Source organism: Gigantopelta aegis, chromosome 8, assembly GCF_016097555.1.
Source record: "Gigantopelta aegis isolate Gae_Host chromosome 8, Gae_host_genome, whole genome shotgun sequence".
NCBI lineage: Eukaryota > Metazoa > Mollusca > Gastropoda > Neomphalida > Peltospiridae > Gigantopelta > Gigantopelta aegis.
The window spans coordinates 52,883,345-52,900,792 of record NC_054706.1 but is presented as its reverse complement, the minus strand read 5'-3'; the positions used below and the strand labels follow the sequence as shown (position 1 = coordinate 52,900,792).

The 17,448-nt window shown below is 40.8% G+C and overlaps 1 protein-coding gene across 1 annotated transcript in view; it reads right to left on the bottom strand.

Moving 5' to 3' along the window:
• Positions 1 to 17,448, bottom strand: part of LOC121379236 (fibrillin-2-like) — a 46,311-nt gene that overhangs the window by 24,440 nt on the left and 4,423 nt on the right. The window contains 10 exon segments of the mRNA XM_041507752.1: positions 324 to 455; positions 2,753 to 2,851; positions 4,519 to 4,644; positions 5,835 to 5,936; positions 7,631 to 7,666; positions 7,668 to 7,711; positions 9,516 to 9,613; positions 10,775 to 10,920; positions 15,097 to 15,187; positions 16,801 to 16,953. Coding sequence (XP_041363686.1) covers positions 324 to 455; positions 2,753 to 2,851; positions 4,519 to 4,644; positions 5,835 to 5,936; positions 7,631 to 7,666; positions 7,668 to 7,711; positions 9,516 to 9,613; positions 10,775 to 10,920; positions 15,097 to 15,187; positions 16,801 to 16,953 — 1,027 coding nt within the window.

Here is a 17,448-nt window from a genome sequence, read left to right as displayed (position 1 = left end):
GGTTGAAATCACAGTTTTAGACTGCAGTCTGACATTCAACAGTCTATAAAACAATACAAGTATTTGTGTTAATAGCAAAATGGCATCATTTTTGTGGTTATTTTTGTTGTGTTTTTTTGTGCGAGGTTTGGGGGGGGGGGGTTTGGAGGGGGGTTAACATTATTTTGATACATCATTCAATTCAATTCGCAATGAGTGAAACTATGGTGTTCACAAAATCTTATTTGGAAAACCGCTTTGAAGTGGTCTCTATATATTTTATAAAACAAAACTAATAATACAGTAATCCCTGCTCCACACAAAATGGCCAACAATAATCTCACCTGAACATGTGACGCCGTCCCCGGTGTATCCCGTTTTACATTTACAGGTGAAAGATCCATCTGTGTTTGTACAGTCGGCGTTGGCGTCACAGTTGTCTGTACCTAGCGCACATTCGTCCACATCACTGGCATCTACAACAACAACATATGTGATTTCAGGGCTGTATACCCTGATCAAAATCCTATTTGGGGGGGGGGGGGGCACTACTTTTTACAAACAAATGAGATGTGTTTGCTATTTTCTGGAGAGAAAAAAAAAAAGTGAGGTTCTCAGGGGGAAACTGCACTGCCCCCCCCCCCCCCCCCCCCCCCGGAGGGTACGGCCCTGGATTTCAGTTTCTAACTTTTGTGTCAACAAATTAATTATTACTGGCAATGTTTTAATCGACTTATTACATTAGAACAGTTTTAACTGTTGTAGACACGCACGGGGCTGTCCCTTAAAGCAGTGGCGTAGCGTGGGTTGCCAGCGCTCGGGGCAAGGCGCGTATTGCGCCCCCTAACCAGTGGACCATTAGCACTCCCAACAGTCCAGATTTTTGCACTCGGGGCAAACGCCCCGGTGGCCCCGCCCACGCTACGCCACTGCCTCATGGAACATAACCCGTCTAAGTAATCACTTACATTACACTAAAAGACAAAATAGAAATGAAACGTGTATGTCCTTAGTTACCCCGTGTTTAAAGAACGGTTATGTATTAGTCATTTACAACCATACAACTACATTCCCTGGAATAATTTTATTATTTAAGCATATAGAATAGAAAATCAAATTATGTTTGGTGCATATATGACGCCGCACTCCGCATTGGTTTCACTACGCTGGCTTATCCAGGTCAAAAACAAAGCCAGTATTTTGAAAGTAGGACACTTTTGACGGGCTCGTACCGATCTTGGTTTTCATTGGCTTATCACAAGTATAGTATTCCCCAACAAGAGATCACATGAGATTTCGCAATTTTTGAACAAATTTAACTGTCTTGATTGAGGGGTCGTCTCATATCTCCAAAACATATTTATATCCATAGAGGTATGGTACAACGCCTTTCCAGAGGTCGGTGATTGGGGGATTTGCCTTGAAATTTTGACAGTGGCCAGCTGTTGGTATACGCGTTACATGTAAGGGGGTGTTACTAATTACGTAACGCTCTAGGGTAGAGGAAGAGGGTACTGTGTTCGATTTACTTAAAAATGTTCGAGCCTTTTTTTTATTCATTACTTAGATCTAAAAAGGTGTTTTTTTTAAATGAGTGGTCAGTCTAGGGTATGTGATATCCTGTCTGTGGGATGGTACATATAAACGATCCCTTGCTAAAAAAATATGTAGCGGGTTTCCAAGGCGTGTGTGCAGGGATTTCAGCGGGGTTGGGGTTATAGACTCGGTTGAGCGAAGTTTATATGGGGACATGCTCCCCCAAAAAATACATTTCAAATTTTTTTAAGCTTGGGCAAGTAAGGGTTTCGACCTCCAATACCCTCCCCTGCACATGCACCCGATTCCTCTCTAAGATTATATGTCAAAATTACCAAATGTTAGACATCCAACAGCAGATGGAAGGAAGGACAGGATATGTTTTATTTAACGACGCACTCAACATTTTATTTACGGTTGTATGGGGTCGGATGATTATTAAATCAATATGCTTTATCATTGATGTCGTTAAACAACCCCCCTCTTTACCCTTTCCAAACGAAATAATATTTATTTGAATTTGTCGATTTTAACACGTAAAATTAAGAAGTGAAAACGTTCATGGTCTACTTTAGTATATTTTATTTTTTAAATATATACATGATTAATGTGTTACTAGTACAAAAACTAAACTTTGAAAGTTCTACTAACACTTTATAAAATATCAATTCTGAAATAGGAAGGTACGACTGTCGATATAATACGTTGTCAAGATCAAACCGGTTTTAACTAAAGACTAGTACCATATCCTCAACCGAACGTTCTTCATACAGCGCAAGATTTCTCTTTAATTTTTTTAGATGAACCCTACAATTTGAAATCGGCAAACGCAAGTGTTAACTGAAACTGACAACAGGCAGTTGTTTGTGCTTTGCCGAACTATGACGGCACAGACGACGAATCAAGCGTGTACGTTTGACGATATCCGTTGATAGCGAACACACACGACTTTTTTAAAAGTGCATTTGAGCTTGTATTTCATATTTGTACATGATGTTATGATATGGTAACCAGAGAATGTAACTTTAAGCATTTCAGTGTAATATGTCCTTAGTTATACATCTTTCAAGCATGGTTATGTAAAAAAAAAAAAATTGATTTGTTTCCGGGAACCCCAAACTACCTAAAAACATAATAATAATAAAACAAATTCCCCAGAGTAGAAACAAACCCCAACGTACCCTATCTAAAAACATGTTCTAAAAAACTATTTTTTCCGCTTAATGTGACATCCTACCTGCTGTTTCACAGTTTTTGCCGGAGAAACCTTCAGGGCAGTTACAGATACACTTGACGTCATTGACAACTCCGCCATTTTGACAGGTAATACTGCAATCTAAAAGTATAATAATATACTGTCACATGTATAAATGTGTTATATATATAATATAATGTCTCGTATATAATTCTCTCTCTCTCCTCTCTCTCCCTCCCTCTCTCGTGTGTCTCTCTTATGTCTCTCTTCCTCTTGTCTCTTCCTCTTCCTCTTGTCTCTCCCTCTTGTCTCTGCCTCTCCCTCTCTCTTGTCTATCCCTCTTGTGTGTCTCTCTCGTCTCTCCCTCTCTTGTGTCTCTCTCTCTCTCCCTCTTGTGTGTGTGTGTGTCTCTCTCTCTCTCCCTCTTGTGTGTGTCTCTCTCTCCCTCTTGTGTGTGTCTCTCTCTCTCCCTCTTGTGTGTCTCTCTCTCTCTATCTCTCCCTCTTGTATGTGTCTCTCTCTCTATCTCTCCCTCTCCCTCTCCCTCTTGTGTGTGTGTGTCTCTCTCTCTCTCTCGTGTCTCTCTCCCTCTCTCGTCTCTCTCTATTGTGTCTCTCACTCCCTCTCTCCCTCTTGTCTCTCTCTCTCTTGTCTCTCCCTTTCTTGTCCCTCTCCCTTTGTCCCGTTCTTGTCCCCCCCCCTCCCCCCAGGTTGATATTGATTACACCTGACAGGTGAAATTACAAGTACTAAGTGTAAGAATACACAGAAGTCCAGCATATTAAATCAAATAACTAAAATAATTATATAAATTTGCAAACAACAAAATTACTGATGTTGTATCCAGAATAAATAATATTTTAAAATCTTAATCTGACAAAGCAGTTTATTGAACTTCATTGTATTGGAGACAGGTGTATTATTTCTGGTATCAATATTGTACGAGGACCTGCAGTCTCGGTTACAGTTAGTAAACTTGTGAAAGCAGTTTATTCCTTTTTCCATCTGGAGAATAAGAGGGAAATTGCTTATAACTTTAAATAAGCTTAGTATTTGTGATTTCACATGTCACAGTAATCAGTATCAACCTGGGTGTTATAGTCTGTTTCAAATTACATAAGTTTTGCAGTACAATTGTAAATACATCTCATATTTCTATCTATAACAGGTCATTTATTGTCGTTTTTTGGACCGGTTGTTTGAATACCGTAACAGGTCATGATAATACATACACATTTTTATGGTTTTAATTCCAGGGATTTTCATAACTAATATATAACACTGGAAAATCACCTGGGTATAATTTTGATTAGTACTTTAGTAGCCAGACACTGAAATCGATGGTCGCCCAACGGACTACCTTTGTCAAATTCTTAGTCGCCCTTAGCCAATAAAGGTCGCCATGGGCGACCGGGCGACTGCTAATTTTCAACCCTGGAAACACATACAATTTTTATGGCATTGTTATGACATTAGTGTCTCAGACTATTAGAATCTCTAGTCTAGATTCTTATAAGCACCAGACCAGGCCAGTTTCCCCAATTCATTAAAACACCACATATCATGGTATGAACTTTCATCGCAGTTTGTGGCTAAAATATGCCTGTTTTGTGTAATAATATTATACATTGCGGGTTGACTCCAAGTTGAGGTCGCAATAGGACCTACTTTTCATCTACATTTTTGGCCATTAATTGTTCAGCCAATTGCAATACTTTTATGACGCAATGCATGTAGTATATTTACATTAATTATGGTATTTAGAAAATTGGTAACAGTAATTATAGTAGGCCTATCCTCCGGCTTACCGTTTGGACACAAGCCACAGAAGAAAGGGCAGTACTGAGGTCCCCAGTTTCCATACTTCTTACAGTTGTCGGCCTTCGCTGGGTCTGTACAAGACTGGTAATCCTGATTGGCAGTCGGACAGTTGACTACAAAAATAAACACAGTAAGCGTTGGTACTGGTTAACAACATGTAAGTTTAATGTCATGACTGGACCCCGAAAATAACCAAACTAAACTTAGTAAAGCTCTGTGGCATCAGATTTAGGAAACAATGTGTATTTTAGACACAGTAGCTTGCGACGATTTGGTTGTTGACGATTGCCAAAGCTTTACATAGTTTCCTCAGCCTTCCCATACATAACAATATCAATAAGAGGAGGCCTGGTGGCGACTCCAGCTACGTATAGGCATACTGATTACAGGAAAATGAAAATCGCACCTCAATCATCAGGATGTATGGCAATTGTAATATTAAGGACTCTTCGGGTCATTATTACCATTATGCATTTACAGTCTTCATACTGAAAAATTGTGGGTGACGTTGTGTTTGACGAATGTGTTTGACGAATGTGTATGACAGACCGATAGACAGACAGACAAATTTGTTATTTACGTCTCACCTTGTGTGCAGATTAAATTAAAAACAAACAGTGATACAATAATAGAGCAATAAAACAGTAATAATACAATAATACAGCACAGCAATACAAGTGCACAAGCCACTCATATGGATAATTTAAAACTATGTAGGTAATACAGTCAGAAATAAAGTTTACATGTCTAGATGTGGAACAAAAGAAAGAACATTTTTAGCAACAAAATATACTGAATAATTTTTTTTTTTTTTAATGTAAATATTAATTTGGTTTTCGTTAATTTTATTTTGAAAGTTATTTTTGAATCCCATTAGTACGGTAATACGGAAGAGTATTAGGGTCAAGCGAAAAAAACCCTCAGTTTCACGAAATAGTAACTTGAAGTTTCGAGATAGTGTCTCGAAATTTACTAACTCAAAATTTCAAGTTACTATCTCGAAATTTCTACTTCACAACTTGAAAAAACAAACACTTTTTTTTTTCGCTTGGCCCTAATGCTCTTCTGTAAATTAGTTTTGTCGAGACTATAAAACATTTTAGCTTCATTTGACCGATTTACCGAATTAAATGTATATTGAAAAAATATATATGTACTAGTATTAAAACTTTCACATTTCTTTTGTTGTTCAGTGTACATTTTAGACAAAATACCCGGCAATACATTTAATGAGGAACGAGTAACTTTATTTCTGTATCTATTTTTATCAAAGTTACAAATGTGAATTTTAAAGGTTACATACTTTTCTCGCAAAACTCTCCGCCATGTATAGCATATTTGCATGTACAGGTGCATGTTGCCACATCGAGAGTCGCCTGGTTAAGACAGATTTTTCCACCACAGTCTGCAAAAAAACAAAACAGCCAGGGATATTTTATATGCACCATTCTACAGATAGGAGAGCACTTAGCACTGTCTTTGGTATACCAATCGTGGTGCACTGGCTATAATGAGAAATAGTCCAAAGGACCCAGCGACGGGGATCGATCCCAGACTGAATGTGCATTAGGAGAACGCTTTACCACTGGGCTACGTGCAATGGGCCCACCAATGGGGATCGATCCCAGGCCGACCACACATCAAGCGAGTGCTTTACCGCTGGGCTACGTTCCGCCTCTATTACTTAACCAATAAAATAAGCCATCCACATTAATTGTATTACTGTCGGACACCATTCTTCGACATTGTTATCTTATACTTATATTGTATTATTCTACATTTTGGCACCGAAAAGCTGTTCTGAAACACTGCTGCTCACTCATAAGCTCTTTAGCTACGAATGAAAGTTTAATGACACAGCTTTATGTTTCTGTTACCGTACGTGCACTGAAACACCGTACGTGCACTGTGTTTCAGACTATGAAATATGTTAATATACTCTTCAAAAAAAAGAAACGCAAAAGGGTACAAATGGGTCTCCGTTTTTAAGTTCAGACTCACCAAACACAAGTTTACATTCGATAAAACGCAGCTACTGTACAATAAAGTTCCAAAATGTAGCAAAAACGCAGCCACGTGCAAACCATGTCACCACTGCACGTCCTGCACGTACAAACACCGACAGTATAAAAGTGCAGGGTTTTTGGCCTCATCTGGCCGACAGTACAATCCAGGACATGCCACGTCTCAGTGAACCGCAGAGAAACAATGCCATCGGCCGACTAGACGCAGGCGAATCCAGAACGGCCGTTGCCAGGGCATTCCATGTGTCCCCAAGCACCATCTCCAGACTGTGGGACCGTTACCAGCAACAAACGTAAACCACGGGTCACTCCCCCGGGCAGGATGACGTTCTGCACCTCCACATAATACCATACGGAACTACGTGAGGTATAGAGTCCAGTTCGATCTTAACACCACAACACCGTCGACTCCGACTGCATTCAACAGGCCTAACTTCAGGTGTGGTTCAGTGACGAGTCCCATATGGAAGATGACGTGATAGGCGTCGTGGTGAATGCGGCAAACTGCGTGCAGGAAGTGGACAGATTCGGCGGGGGTAGTGTCATGGTGTGGGCAGCCATCTCACACACTGGCAGAACGACCTGGTCCACGTGCAGGGCAACCTGAATGCACAGGGCTCTGCAGATCCTCCTGCCACACATCGTCCAGTTATGGCCAACGCCAACGCAGTGTTCTACATCACACAGTAAGACGGACAACACGTTTCCTGCAGATATCACAGTTTGAACCCATTCTACATGTAAGACGCCTCCGACAGCGACAACCACAGCCCCACAAGCAGCCTTCTGCACCATCCCCCGGGACGTCATCCGTACTCTGGTTGCTTCAATGGGCAGTGCCAGGCAGTTGCCCACACCCGGTATTGACTCCAGATGACCTTGACCTTGGGTGTGTCCTATCACTTACTCACAATGGACTAGAGTGAATTGTGAACAATCCTGCAACATTTGGTAATTATCGGACTCACCATTCAATAATTAAATCAATTCTCCAAATGTTACGACAATGTGGTTTTGCGTTTCTTCTTTTGAAGAGTATATACTAAGTAAACATGTCTGTTAAGTTCAGACTCACCACATAAGTTTCCATCCTTGGTTCCACATGTAGGACAGTCGGCTCCTGTACAATAGGGTTTTTTTCATATCATACGTTTGTCTACATATAAGAAAGACAACGTAAAAGACTCACGACGTTCTGCATCAATAATAATTCTACATGTAAGACGAACAACGTTCTGCATCAACAGTGATTCTACATATAAGACTGACAACGTTCTGCATCAATAGTAGATCTACATATAAGACGGACAACCTTCTGTATCAATAGTAATGAAATCTATATTTAGATGAAGCAAAAGCGTCTAAAATAAAAAATCAAAGGGGCAGTGACCTCCTCTGTCTACTTTGCAGCTACAATATGTGCTGGCATTTCTTCCAAACCATCCCTAAGTTGAATGGCAAACAAACACTGATTTGATTAACTATTATTTCTCACTTCTGCCAGTTCTCTTGAAAGTTCACTAAAAAATAAGTTTGCTTTCTTTAACGACACGACTAGAGCACATCGATTCATTAATCATCGGCTATTTGGGGTCAAACATATGGGCCGAATTTATGGAGCCTGTTTTTCTTAAACGCAGGTGTTTAAGCATTGTAAATACATGTAGTTACACGTGTGTAAGACATAATTTATAGGCTTTATAAAATTGGCCCATGGTAATCCTGACATTACATTTTTTCATTACTATCAAGGGATCTTGTATATGCACCATCCCACAGACAGGATAGTACATACCACGGCCTTTGTTACACCAATTGTGGAGCATTAGATGGAACGAGAAATAGCCCAATGGGTCCCCCGACGGGGATCGATCCCAGACCGACAGCGCATCAAGCGAACGCTTGACCACTGGCCTTCGTCCCGCCCCTGACAGCAACGATGCTTTTTGTGTTAGAAGATCTTATCGAAGTCGATATAGGTGGCCGTCTAGTATGTAGAATCTTTGTTATTGTATTTGTGTTTTCACGATTTCTTTGTGGACAAAACGTGGGGGAAATGTACGGGTAATTAAAGGTAGGAGTGTAATTGTTATTAAAGGTAGGAGTGTAATTGTTATTAAAGGTAGGAGTGTAATTGTTAACAACGTGGTTCGGACTTTAGAGCCAGTAGAGGTCAAATTCATTCAACCAGCAATTAATATTGTGTACATAAGGCGAGACTTTATTAAAATATCTGTCTGTCAGTCAAATTCATTCAACCAGCAATTAATATTGTGTACATAAGGCGAGACTTTATTAAAATATCTGTCTGTCAGTCAAATTCATTCAACCAGCAATTAATATTGTGTACATAAGGCGAGACTTTATTAAAATATCTGTCTGTCAGTCAAAGTTATTAATCGTTTAGTCTAACACATGCTAGTTCAAGCTATCATATCATTCGTTGTATCATATAAATCGTATGCTTTATGGTTGAGTCGTAACTAGTCTAAAATAACTGAAGGAGAGAGGGGTGGCAGTAAAAATAGTAATGTATAATATTCTTTAACTATACAAAAAGGCAATTCTCAACACACACACACACACACACACACACACACACACACACACACAGGGTGCAGCTCTGAACCAAATTTCATAAAACATCGTAAGCCTAGTTTTGAATGTACACGAAATCTACGACTAAATCATAATTCTTATTGCTATTATAGTACAATAAAAACAGAAGTACACATATTTCATTTGTCCTTAAAATGCCCCATCTTCCATAATGATGTAATTTTCTGCATGCAATACATGCCAAACACGTGTAAACGTACGACCGGTATACCTGATAGTCGCAGACGTAAACGTACTATGCTTTGTGAAATAATTGGTTCCTGACTTACAGTTCTACATATAAATAATGTAATGGTTTTAAAGCATTTTCCATTAGTTTGCTAGATTACTAGATTACTCACCCGGTAGCATAGTTGCACGCATAGAATGTTTTAAACTTGTTGAGTCCTGTGCAGTCAATCTTGGCGCATCCTACTCTTCCAGACGTGGCTTGCACCACCTAGCAATAGAAGGTGAAAATATATTTTTAAAAAGGAAGTAAGGAAGGAAATGTTTCATTTAACGACGCAGTCAACACATTTTATTTTACGGTTAAATATGGCATCAGACATATTGTTAAGGACAGGGATCTTTTATATGCACCATCCCACAGACAGGATAACACATACCGTGGCCTTTAGTATACCAGTCGTGGTGCACTGGCTAGAACGAGAAATAGCCCAATGGGCCGACCGACCAAGCACTTTACCACTGGCTACGTCCCGCCAACGAAAGACGAACCCCGCAGCAAACTCGCCACGGGGTGGGGGGGTTACTACTTCCAGTTGGCATTAAGGGATCTTTTATATGTAGCATCTCAGGCAGCAGGGTAGCACAAACCAAGGACTTTGATACACCAGTTGTAGCAAAGCTGGCTAAGCCCAGTGGGTCCACCGACGTGGATCGATCCTAGACCGATCGCGTATCAGACGAGGCTTTTCCACTGGGCTACTTGTCATTTGGTAATTTTGACCGTCTTAAAACCCGCTACATTTTTCCATTAGCAGCAAGGGATATTTTATATTCACCATCCAACTGACAGGATAGCATATACCACAGCCTTTGATATACCAGTCGTGGTGCACTGTCTGAAACGAGAAATAATCCAATGGGCCTGCTGAATGGGATCGATCCCAGAGCGACCGCACATCAAGTGAATGTAGGTCTTTTGACTATCGATGAAGGTTAAAATGCGTTTTGTTTTGTATTTCATAATTCTGATGTAGACTTCAAGATTAAGAGAATTGTGAAGACATAGCGCATGTTTATATGACGTCCGTTGCTAGATCTGTAGTTCGTGCCTGAACAGACGCGGTGTGTTTTATCACATTCGATTCAGTGCATTTTATTGTCGACTGGTACCATATACTCGCCACACCCAGACCCAGACCCAGACCCAGTCCCAGATGCAGATCCAGATCCGGTGTGTTTTGGGCCCAAGCTAGATTCTCCCCACACACACCCCCACACACCCTCAGCCTCCCTATCCACCCGAGTATACAATTGAATGTAAGGAGTGAAAATTGCATAGTACTCGTTAATTATAATTCAGTAATAATAATTCAGTAATATCCCATAATAAGTATTACACAGAAATGTTCTATATTCAGCTTTTTTTTACCTGAGTATAGTGGCCGACGGCCTCTCCATTGGTTGATCCTGTCCCGTATGCGAAGTATGAAACTTCGCTGTACCAGCCATCGATAGCAGCCATGAAGTCGGAGTATCCATACGCCATATTCTGTCCAATACCCACACCGGCGTATTCTGTAATTTCATTAATTTTCAATGTATTTACATGTTAATATCTACTTGATGTTTTAAACACTCTGTCCTGGACATAAACCTCAGCTATCAAGGCTGGCTGTCCAGGACAGTGGGTTAAGGGTTACATGCTAATATCTACTTTCAAACACTCTGTCCTGGACATAAACCTCAGCTATCTAGGCTGGCTGTCCAGGACAGTGGGTTAAGTGTTACATGCTAATCTACTTTCAAACACTCTGTCCTAACAAAAACCTCAGCTATCAAGGCTGGCTGTCCAGGACAGTGGGTTAAGTGTTACATGCTAATATCTACTTTCAAACACTCTGTCCTGGACATAAACCTCAGCTATCAAGGCTGGCTGTCCAGGACAGTGGGTTAAGGGTTACATGCTAATATCTACTTTCAAACACTCTGTCCTAGACATAAACCTCACCTATCTAGGCTGGCTGTCCAGGACGACAGTGGGTTACGGGTTACATGCTAATATCTACTTTCAAACACTCTGTTCTGGACATAAACCTCAGCTATCTAGGCTGGCTGTCCAGGACAGTGGGTTAAGTGTTACATGCTAATATCTACTTTCAAACACTCTGTCCTAGACATAAACCTCAGCTATCTAGGCTGGCTGTCCAGGACAGTGGGTTAAGTGTTACATGCTAATATCTACTTTCAAACACTCTGTCCTAGACATAAACCTCAGCTATCTAGGCTGGCTGTCCAGGACAGTGGGTTACGGGTTACATGCTAATATCTACTTTTAAACACTCTGTCCTGGACATAAACCTCAGCTATCAAGGCTGGCTGTCCAGGACAGTGGGTTATGGGTTACATGCTAATATCTACTTTCAAACACACTGTCCTGGACAAACCTCAGCTATGAAGGCTGGCTGTCCAGGACAGTGGGTTACGGGTTACATGCTAATATCTACTTCAAACACTCTGTCCTGGACATAAACCTCAGCTATCTAGGCTGGCTGTCCAGGACAGTGGGTTAAGTGTTGCATGCTAATATCTACTTTCAAACACTCTGTCCTGGACATAAATGTCAGCTATCTAGGCTGGCTGTCCAGGACAGTGGGTTATGGGTTACATGCTAATATCTACTTTCAAACACTCTGTCCTAGACATAAACCTCAGCTATCTAGGCTGGCTGTCCAGGACAGTGGGTTAAGTGTTACATGCTAATATCTACTTTCAAACACACTGTCCTAGACATAAACCTCAGCTATCAAGGCTGGCTGTCAAGGACAGTGGGTTAAGTGTTACGTGTTAATATCTACCGTAAACAGGCCTCTGAAAAATGCGAGAACGATCGTTTCGTACGCGCGTTGCTCGCATCAAGTTTGTGTAACCTATTTTTTGTTCGCGCAAAAATTGGAGCACAATTTACTTTAATATAATGGGTTACGCAAAAATTAAATGGGTTACCTTGATTTATTTCTGCGTAACCGATAAATGGGTCACGCAGATTTTCAATTCTCAAAGGCCTGCCTTAAGTTTGAAGCACGCTGTTCTGGACATACACCTCAACTATCTAGGCTGTTTGTCCAGGACAGTGGGTTAAGGGTTACGTGCTAATATCTACTTTAGGTTATAAGCACACTGTCCTGGGCATACACCTCAGCTATCTAGGCTGTTAGTCCAGGACAGTGGGTTTCGGGTTACGTGCTAATATCTAATTTAGGTTATAAGCACGCTGTCCTGGGCATACACCTCAGCTATCTAGGTTGTTTGTCCAGGACAGTGGGTTTATAAGCACGCTGTCCTGGACATATACCTCAACTATCTAGGCTGTTTGTCCAGGACAGTGGGTTACGGGTTAGGCGGTTAATAGTTAGTGAGAGTGAAGTCGATGTAATCGGCTAACACCTACCCACGAAGTCGTTAAAACACGCTCTGGGTGAGAGCCGCTATCGGGGTATGAACTCTGTACCTTCCATACTTGAGGCCGACTGTTTGTTTTCCACTACACTGGGAGGCCAGTATACTCTGATTAACCGGAACAATCGGGACAACGAATTACTGAATGTCCACTTGGTAGATGTGTTTGCAGATGGAGCAATCATATAAATTGAAATGAATAACCAAAAAAACACTACTTCGATAATCCGAGGATGTTGACAGAGAATATTTGTGAATACACGGCCTGGAACATTTAAAATGGACTTTATCCGGCCTCGGTGGCGTCGTGGTTCAGCCATCGGACATAAGGCTGGTAGGTACAGGGTTCGCATCCAAGTACCGGCTCCCACTAGAGCACATTGATATATTAATCATCGGCTATTGGATGTCAAACATTTGTAATTTTGACAGTCAGAGAAAACCCGCTACATTTTCCCATTAGTAGCAAAGGATCTTTTATATGCACCATCATACAGACAAGATAGTACATACCACGGCCTTTTATATACCAGTTGTGGTGGACTGGCTGGAACGAGAAATAAGTAAAGTTTGTTTTATTTAACGACGCCACTAGAGCACATTGATTTTTAATCTTATCATCGGCTATTGGACGTCAAACATATGGTCATTCTGACACTGTTTTTTTAGAGGAAACCCGCTGTCGCCACATATGCTACTCTTCTTTACGACAGGCAGCAAGGGATCTTTTATTTGCGCTTCCCACAGGCAGGATAGCACAAACCATGGCCTTTGTTGAACCAGTTATGGATCACTGGTCGGTGCAAGTGGTTTACACCTACCCATTGAGCCTTGCGGAGCACTCACTCAGGGTTTGGAGTCGGTATCTGGATTAAAAATCCCATGCCTCGACTGGGATCCGAACCCAGTACCTACCAGCCTGTAGACCGATGGCCTGCCACGACGCCACCGAGGCCGGTGGAACGAGAAATAGCCCAATGGGTCCATCGACAGGCGGACACTTTACCACTGGGCTACGTCCCGCCCCCGAACCCGAAAGAAAGCTTTTTCATGGATACAAACGATAGAAAAAGTGAAACAGAAACCAGAAGAGTTGGAGAGAGATCAGTCTGCAAGGGCGGATCCAGGATTTTGTAAAGGGGTCGTCAAAAAATTCTAAATATGGCAAATTTAAGTTTGTTGATGGGAAAATGAGCCGAACTACCAAAGGGAACAAAGTTTTTCGGGGGAATCATAGTACATTTTCAAATAAAGATGCTCAGTGACGCGTTTTCAGGGCAATTTAGTGTTGTATATTGTGGAAGTTGAATTTGTTTTTAAGTCATAAAAAGGGTCTTTCAAACGAGTGGGGTGGGTAATGGGATCCCTGTGACCCCTCCTCTGGATCCGTCTATGGTCTGGGTTCGTGTTTATAAAACTTAAGGACTTCTAGACTTGAACTACATGCTATACTTATTACTAGGCACAACAAGTTGAGGTCCAGTATAAAATTTTACCTTACATTTTTGAAAAGTAAAAAAACAAAATCAAGGGCGGTGATAGGTAATGAACAGTAGGTTACAGACTTGAATAAAGCTTTTCAGATTGCATGTACACGAGTCTTTCACTCCCAGCTTGTTTGGTTGCCCATAGAAAGCGGATGCGAATGCATAAACAATCCAAGATTGTTTCGAAAGTGTGAAAACGTCTTTTTTTGACTAAGTAGGGCACCTGCCTGAAAACTGCATGGTGCATGTGAAACTCCTTTTTAATGATAACACTTTTCGTGCTTGATTAGGGTTGGGAGGGTATAAATGTATTTTCAATCTGGCTTCGGATAACCACGCCACCAAACCTGTAAATTGAGCATTCTGGACTGTGGTCTAACCCTGTCATGTCTGAATGATAGACTATTCATGAGACAAGTAGCAAGAAGCCTGCACATGAGCCATTGCGTCGATTAACTGCAAGAGCGTTGCCATACCACTTGGACAGCGAATGGGCTACCCATCTCAGACACAGTGTCTATGTGGCCCTTAACTTCTTGTGACTAGTATATTTGTGTTGTCGAAATTTGTACTGAGGTGAAGCCTAAGCTTGATTCTAGGCTCTCAAGTTTAATAAGCACGAGCCCAGACTCAATCTCTAATGACATAACACACATACAATCTGTATGGCGTTGTCATGACATTAGTGTCTCAGACTATTAGAGTCTCAGTCTAGACTCTTTAAAAAGTTTTATAAGCATGGGCCCAGGTCTAATGTACTTTAAATATATAAAAAAAAAAAGGTTGCTGGTGAAATAATTTATCTTACTGTTTGAAGATCTGGCGTCGTTGGCATCATGACCTCTCTGACACTGTGCACCCCATTTAGCAGCAGTAGCAGCCAGTTCTTCGTCCCAATACTTTGAAAAAACAAATCAATATATTAATCATTAATTAATATTCTATATGTTAGGTTAAAAATACAGTTTGTATTTCACGTCATACTGATCTATAATAGTATACGCAAGGCCGTTTAACTTTTAAAAGTTTCCGATCGTTCTGACCGTTTCTCTTTTAATGTGTACTGCTGACAACCACCTTTGTACTTACCCGATGGCGCACTTTGCAAATATCTTTTTGCGCTCACGTCCTATCCAGTTGATTTCATCGTACACACATCGTGCAAAATACTGGGTACAAAGATGTATTCCATAAATACAATGGCAATGGAAGCCGCCATCTTTGTCATTTACCATAGAAGTGGCTATATACACGGCAGCCGTGTATATACACAGCCTTGGCTAATGAGGGTTGGGTTATCTACACGGCAGTCGTATTTTGGGAGTAAATTCCAATGAAAGGCCACTACACCCCATCTGAAATTCCCCGTGCTAAACACAGCTTATATCTAGTTTTGAAATGATATTTGTGAAAAAATATTTAAAATCAAACTAATTTATAGAAAGGAAGACAATACGACCAGAAGTATGAGCTACTACAAACATTAAGACGATTAGAAACGCACCGACTATACAGTCACTGATATTGTAACAAAACAAAATGGATTCAAGGTGTGGTTGAAGTCGTTAAAATGGTTCTGTTAAACAGACAACATGCTTGATTTTTATACTTTTTATAGTGCTGCATCGGCCGTTTTAAAGAGTTTGCAGCCATTGTTAGATGTCTCCGACAAACATTTGTTGTTTTTTGCTGTTTTGGGGGGGGAATACGACTAAAAATTATAATTAAATACAATTATTTTCTGGTATAGAATATCATGGTCCGTATATCCAATGGGTTTGCAGTCGTGTGCTGATGTTCGAATTTGAGGTTTTGCTCCAGCACTAGGTGGGGCGGTGGTGTGGTGGTATGTGTGTTGGGGGGTGGGGGGTGGGGGCCTCATACGCTTATGATAATGTTTGAAGCAGTTATTTCTTTATAATATACTTATTTTCGTACGTACGAAATTATAGAAGGTAAAATCCGGTTTCGACATTAGGACAGCAACAAAAACCTTGCTTATACATACACTGATATTCTAAACAAAAAAATATCTTTAATATGTAATTTTAGTCATCAACAAGGCTCAGTATGTCGTAAACATGTTACAAAAATGGTAAACTCTGGATATTCCTTTAAATTATATAAATCTGCGTGTTAAAACTCACCATTTCCTACGTGTTGGTCACATGTTACAATGGCAGGAAACTGGGGACATTTCCTTTAAATTATTAAATCTGCATTCTGTAACTTACCATTTTCTGCGTGTTGGTGGCGTCGGGACTGCGTTCTATAACGTCCCCATTTTCTACGTGTTGGTGGCGGCGGGACTGCGTTCTATAACGTCCCCATTTTCTGCATGTTGGTAGCTGTGGGACTGAATTCTATAACTTACCATTTTCTGCGTGTTGGTGGCGGCGGGACTGCATTCTATAACTTACCATTTTCTGCATGTTGGTAGCTGTGGGACTGCGTTCTATAGCTTACCATTCTCTGCATGTTGGTAGCTGTGGGACTGCGTTCTATAGCTTACCATTTTCTGCATGTTGGTTGCTTCAGGACTGACGCCGTCCCTGAGCTGATTGTGTTTGTCGAGGATGGCCTGTTTCTCCGCCGCGGACAGTTGCTGGACGGTGCCCTTGTCAGTCAGACAGGCGGAATGGTTCGGCGGGTAGTCGGCGCATGTCTGAAACATACCAATAGACTTGTTACGGTGTACCATACTTCCTGTACACAGCATTAAGCAACAGGGCTTCATTTCTGATTAATTTTACAAATACATGTTTTACCCATTTTTATTTGGGACAAAAATCTTTTTAATGTCTTCTGATATCTTTAAAAACAATCGGTGAATGTATAAAATATAATTAGTCTTTCTTACACACCCGTTGGTGAGATAATTTGTTATTTTTGATAACACATACTTGTTAACACATGTCCGTTTGTCAACAATTTCAAGACATACGACCGGCTGATCCTAGGTGATGACCAGGTCATCAATGCCATACATCCAATAAAAACACAGCACCATCGAAATCGATTAAACTGACGTATAGTTAACCGGACAAACATTTGTCTGTGGCGCGTAAGTGCAAGGGCTGTAAATAACATAGTCGAAAAAGATGTTAAAATGTGCTTAAAACCTTGTTTTTGAGGATATGTAAGTAATAGAATAATACAT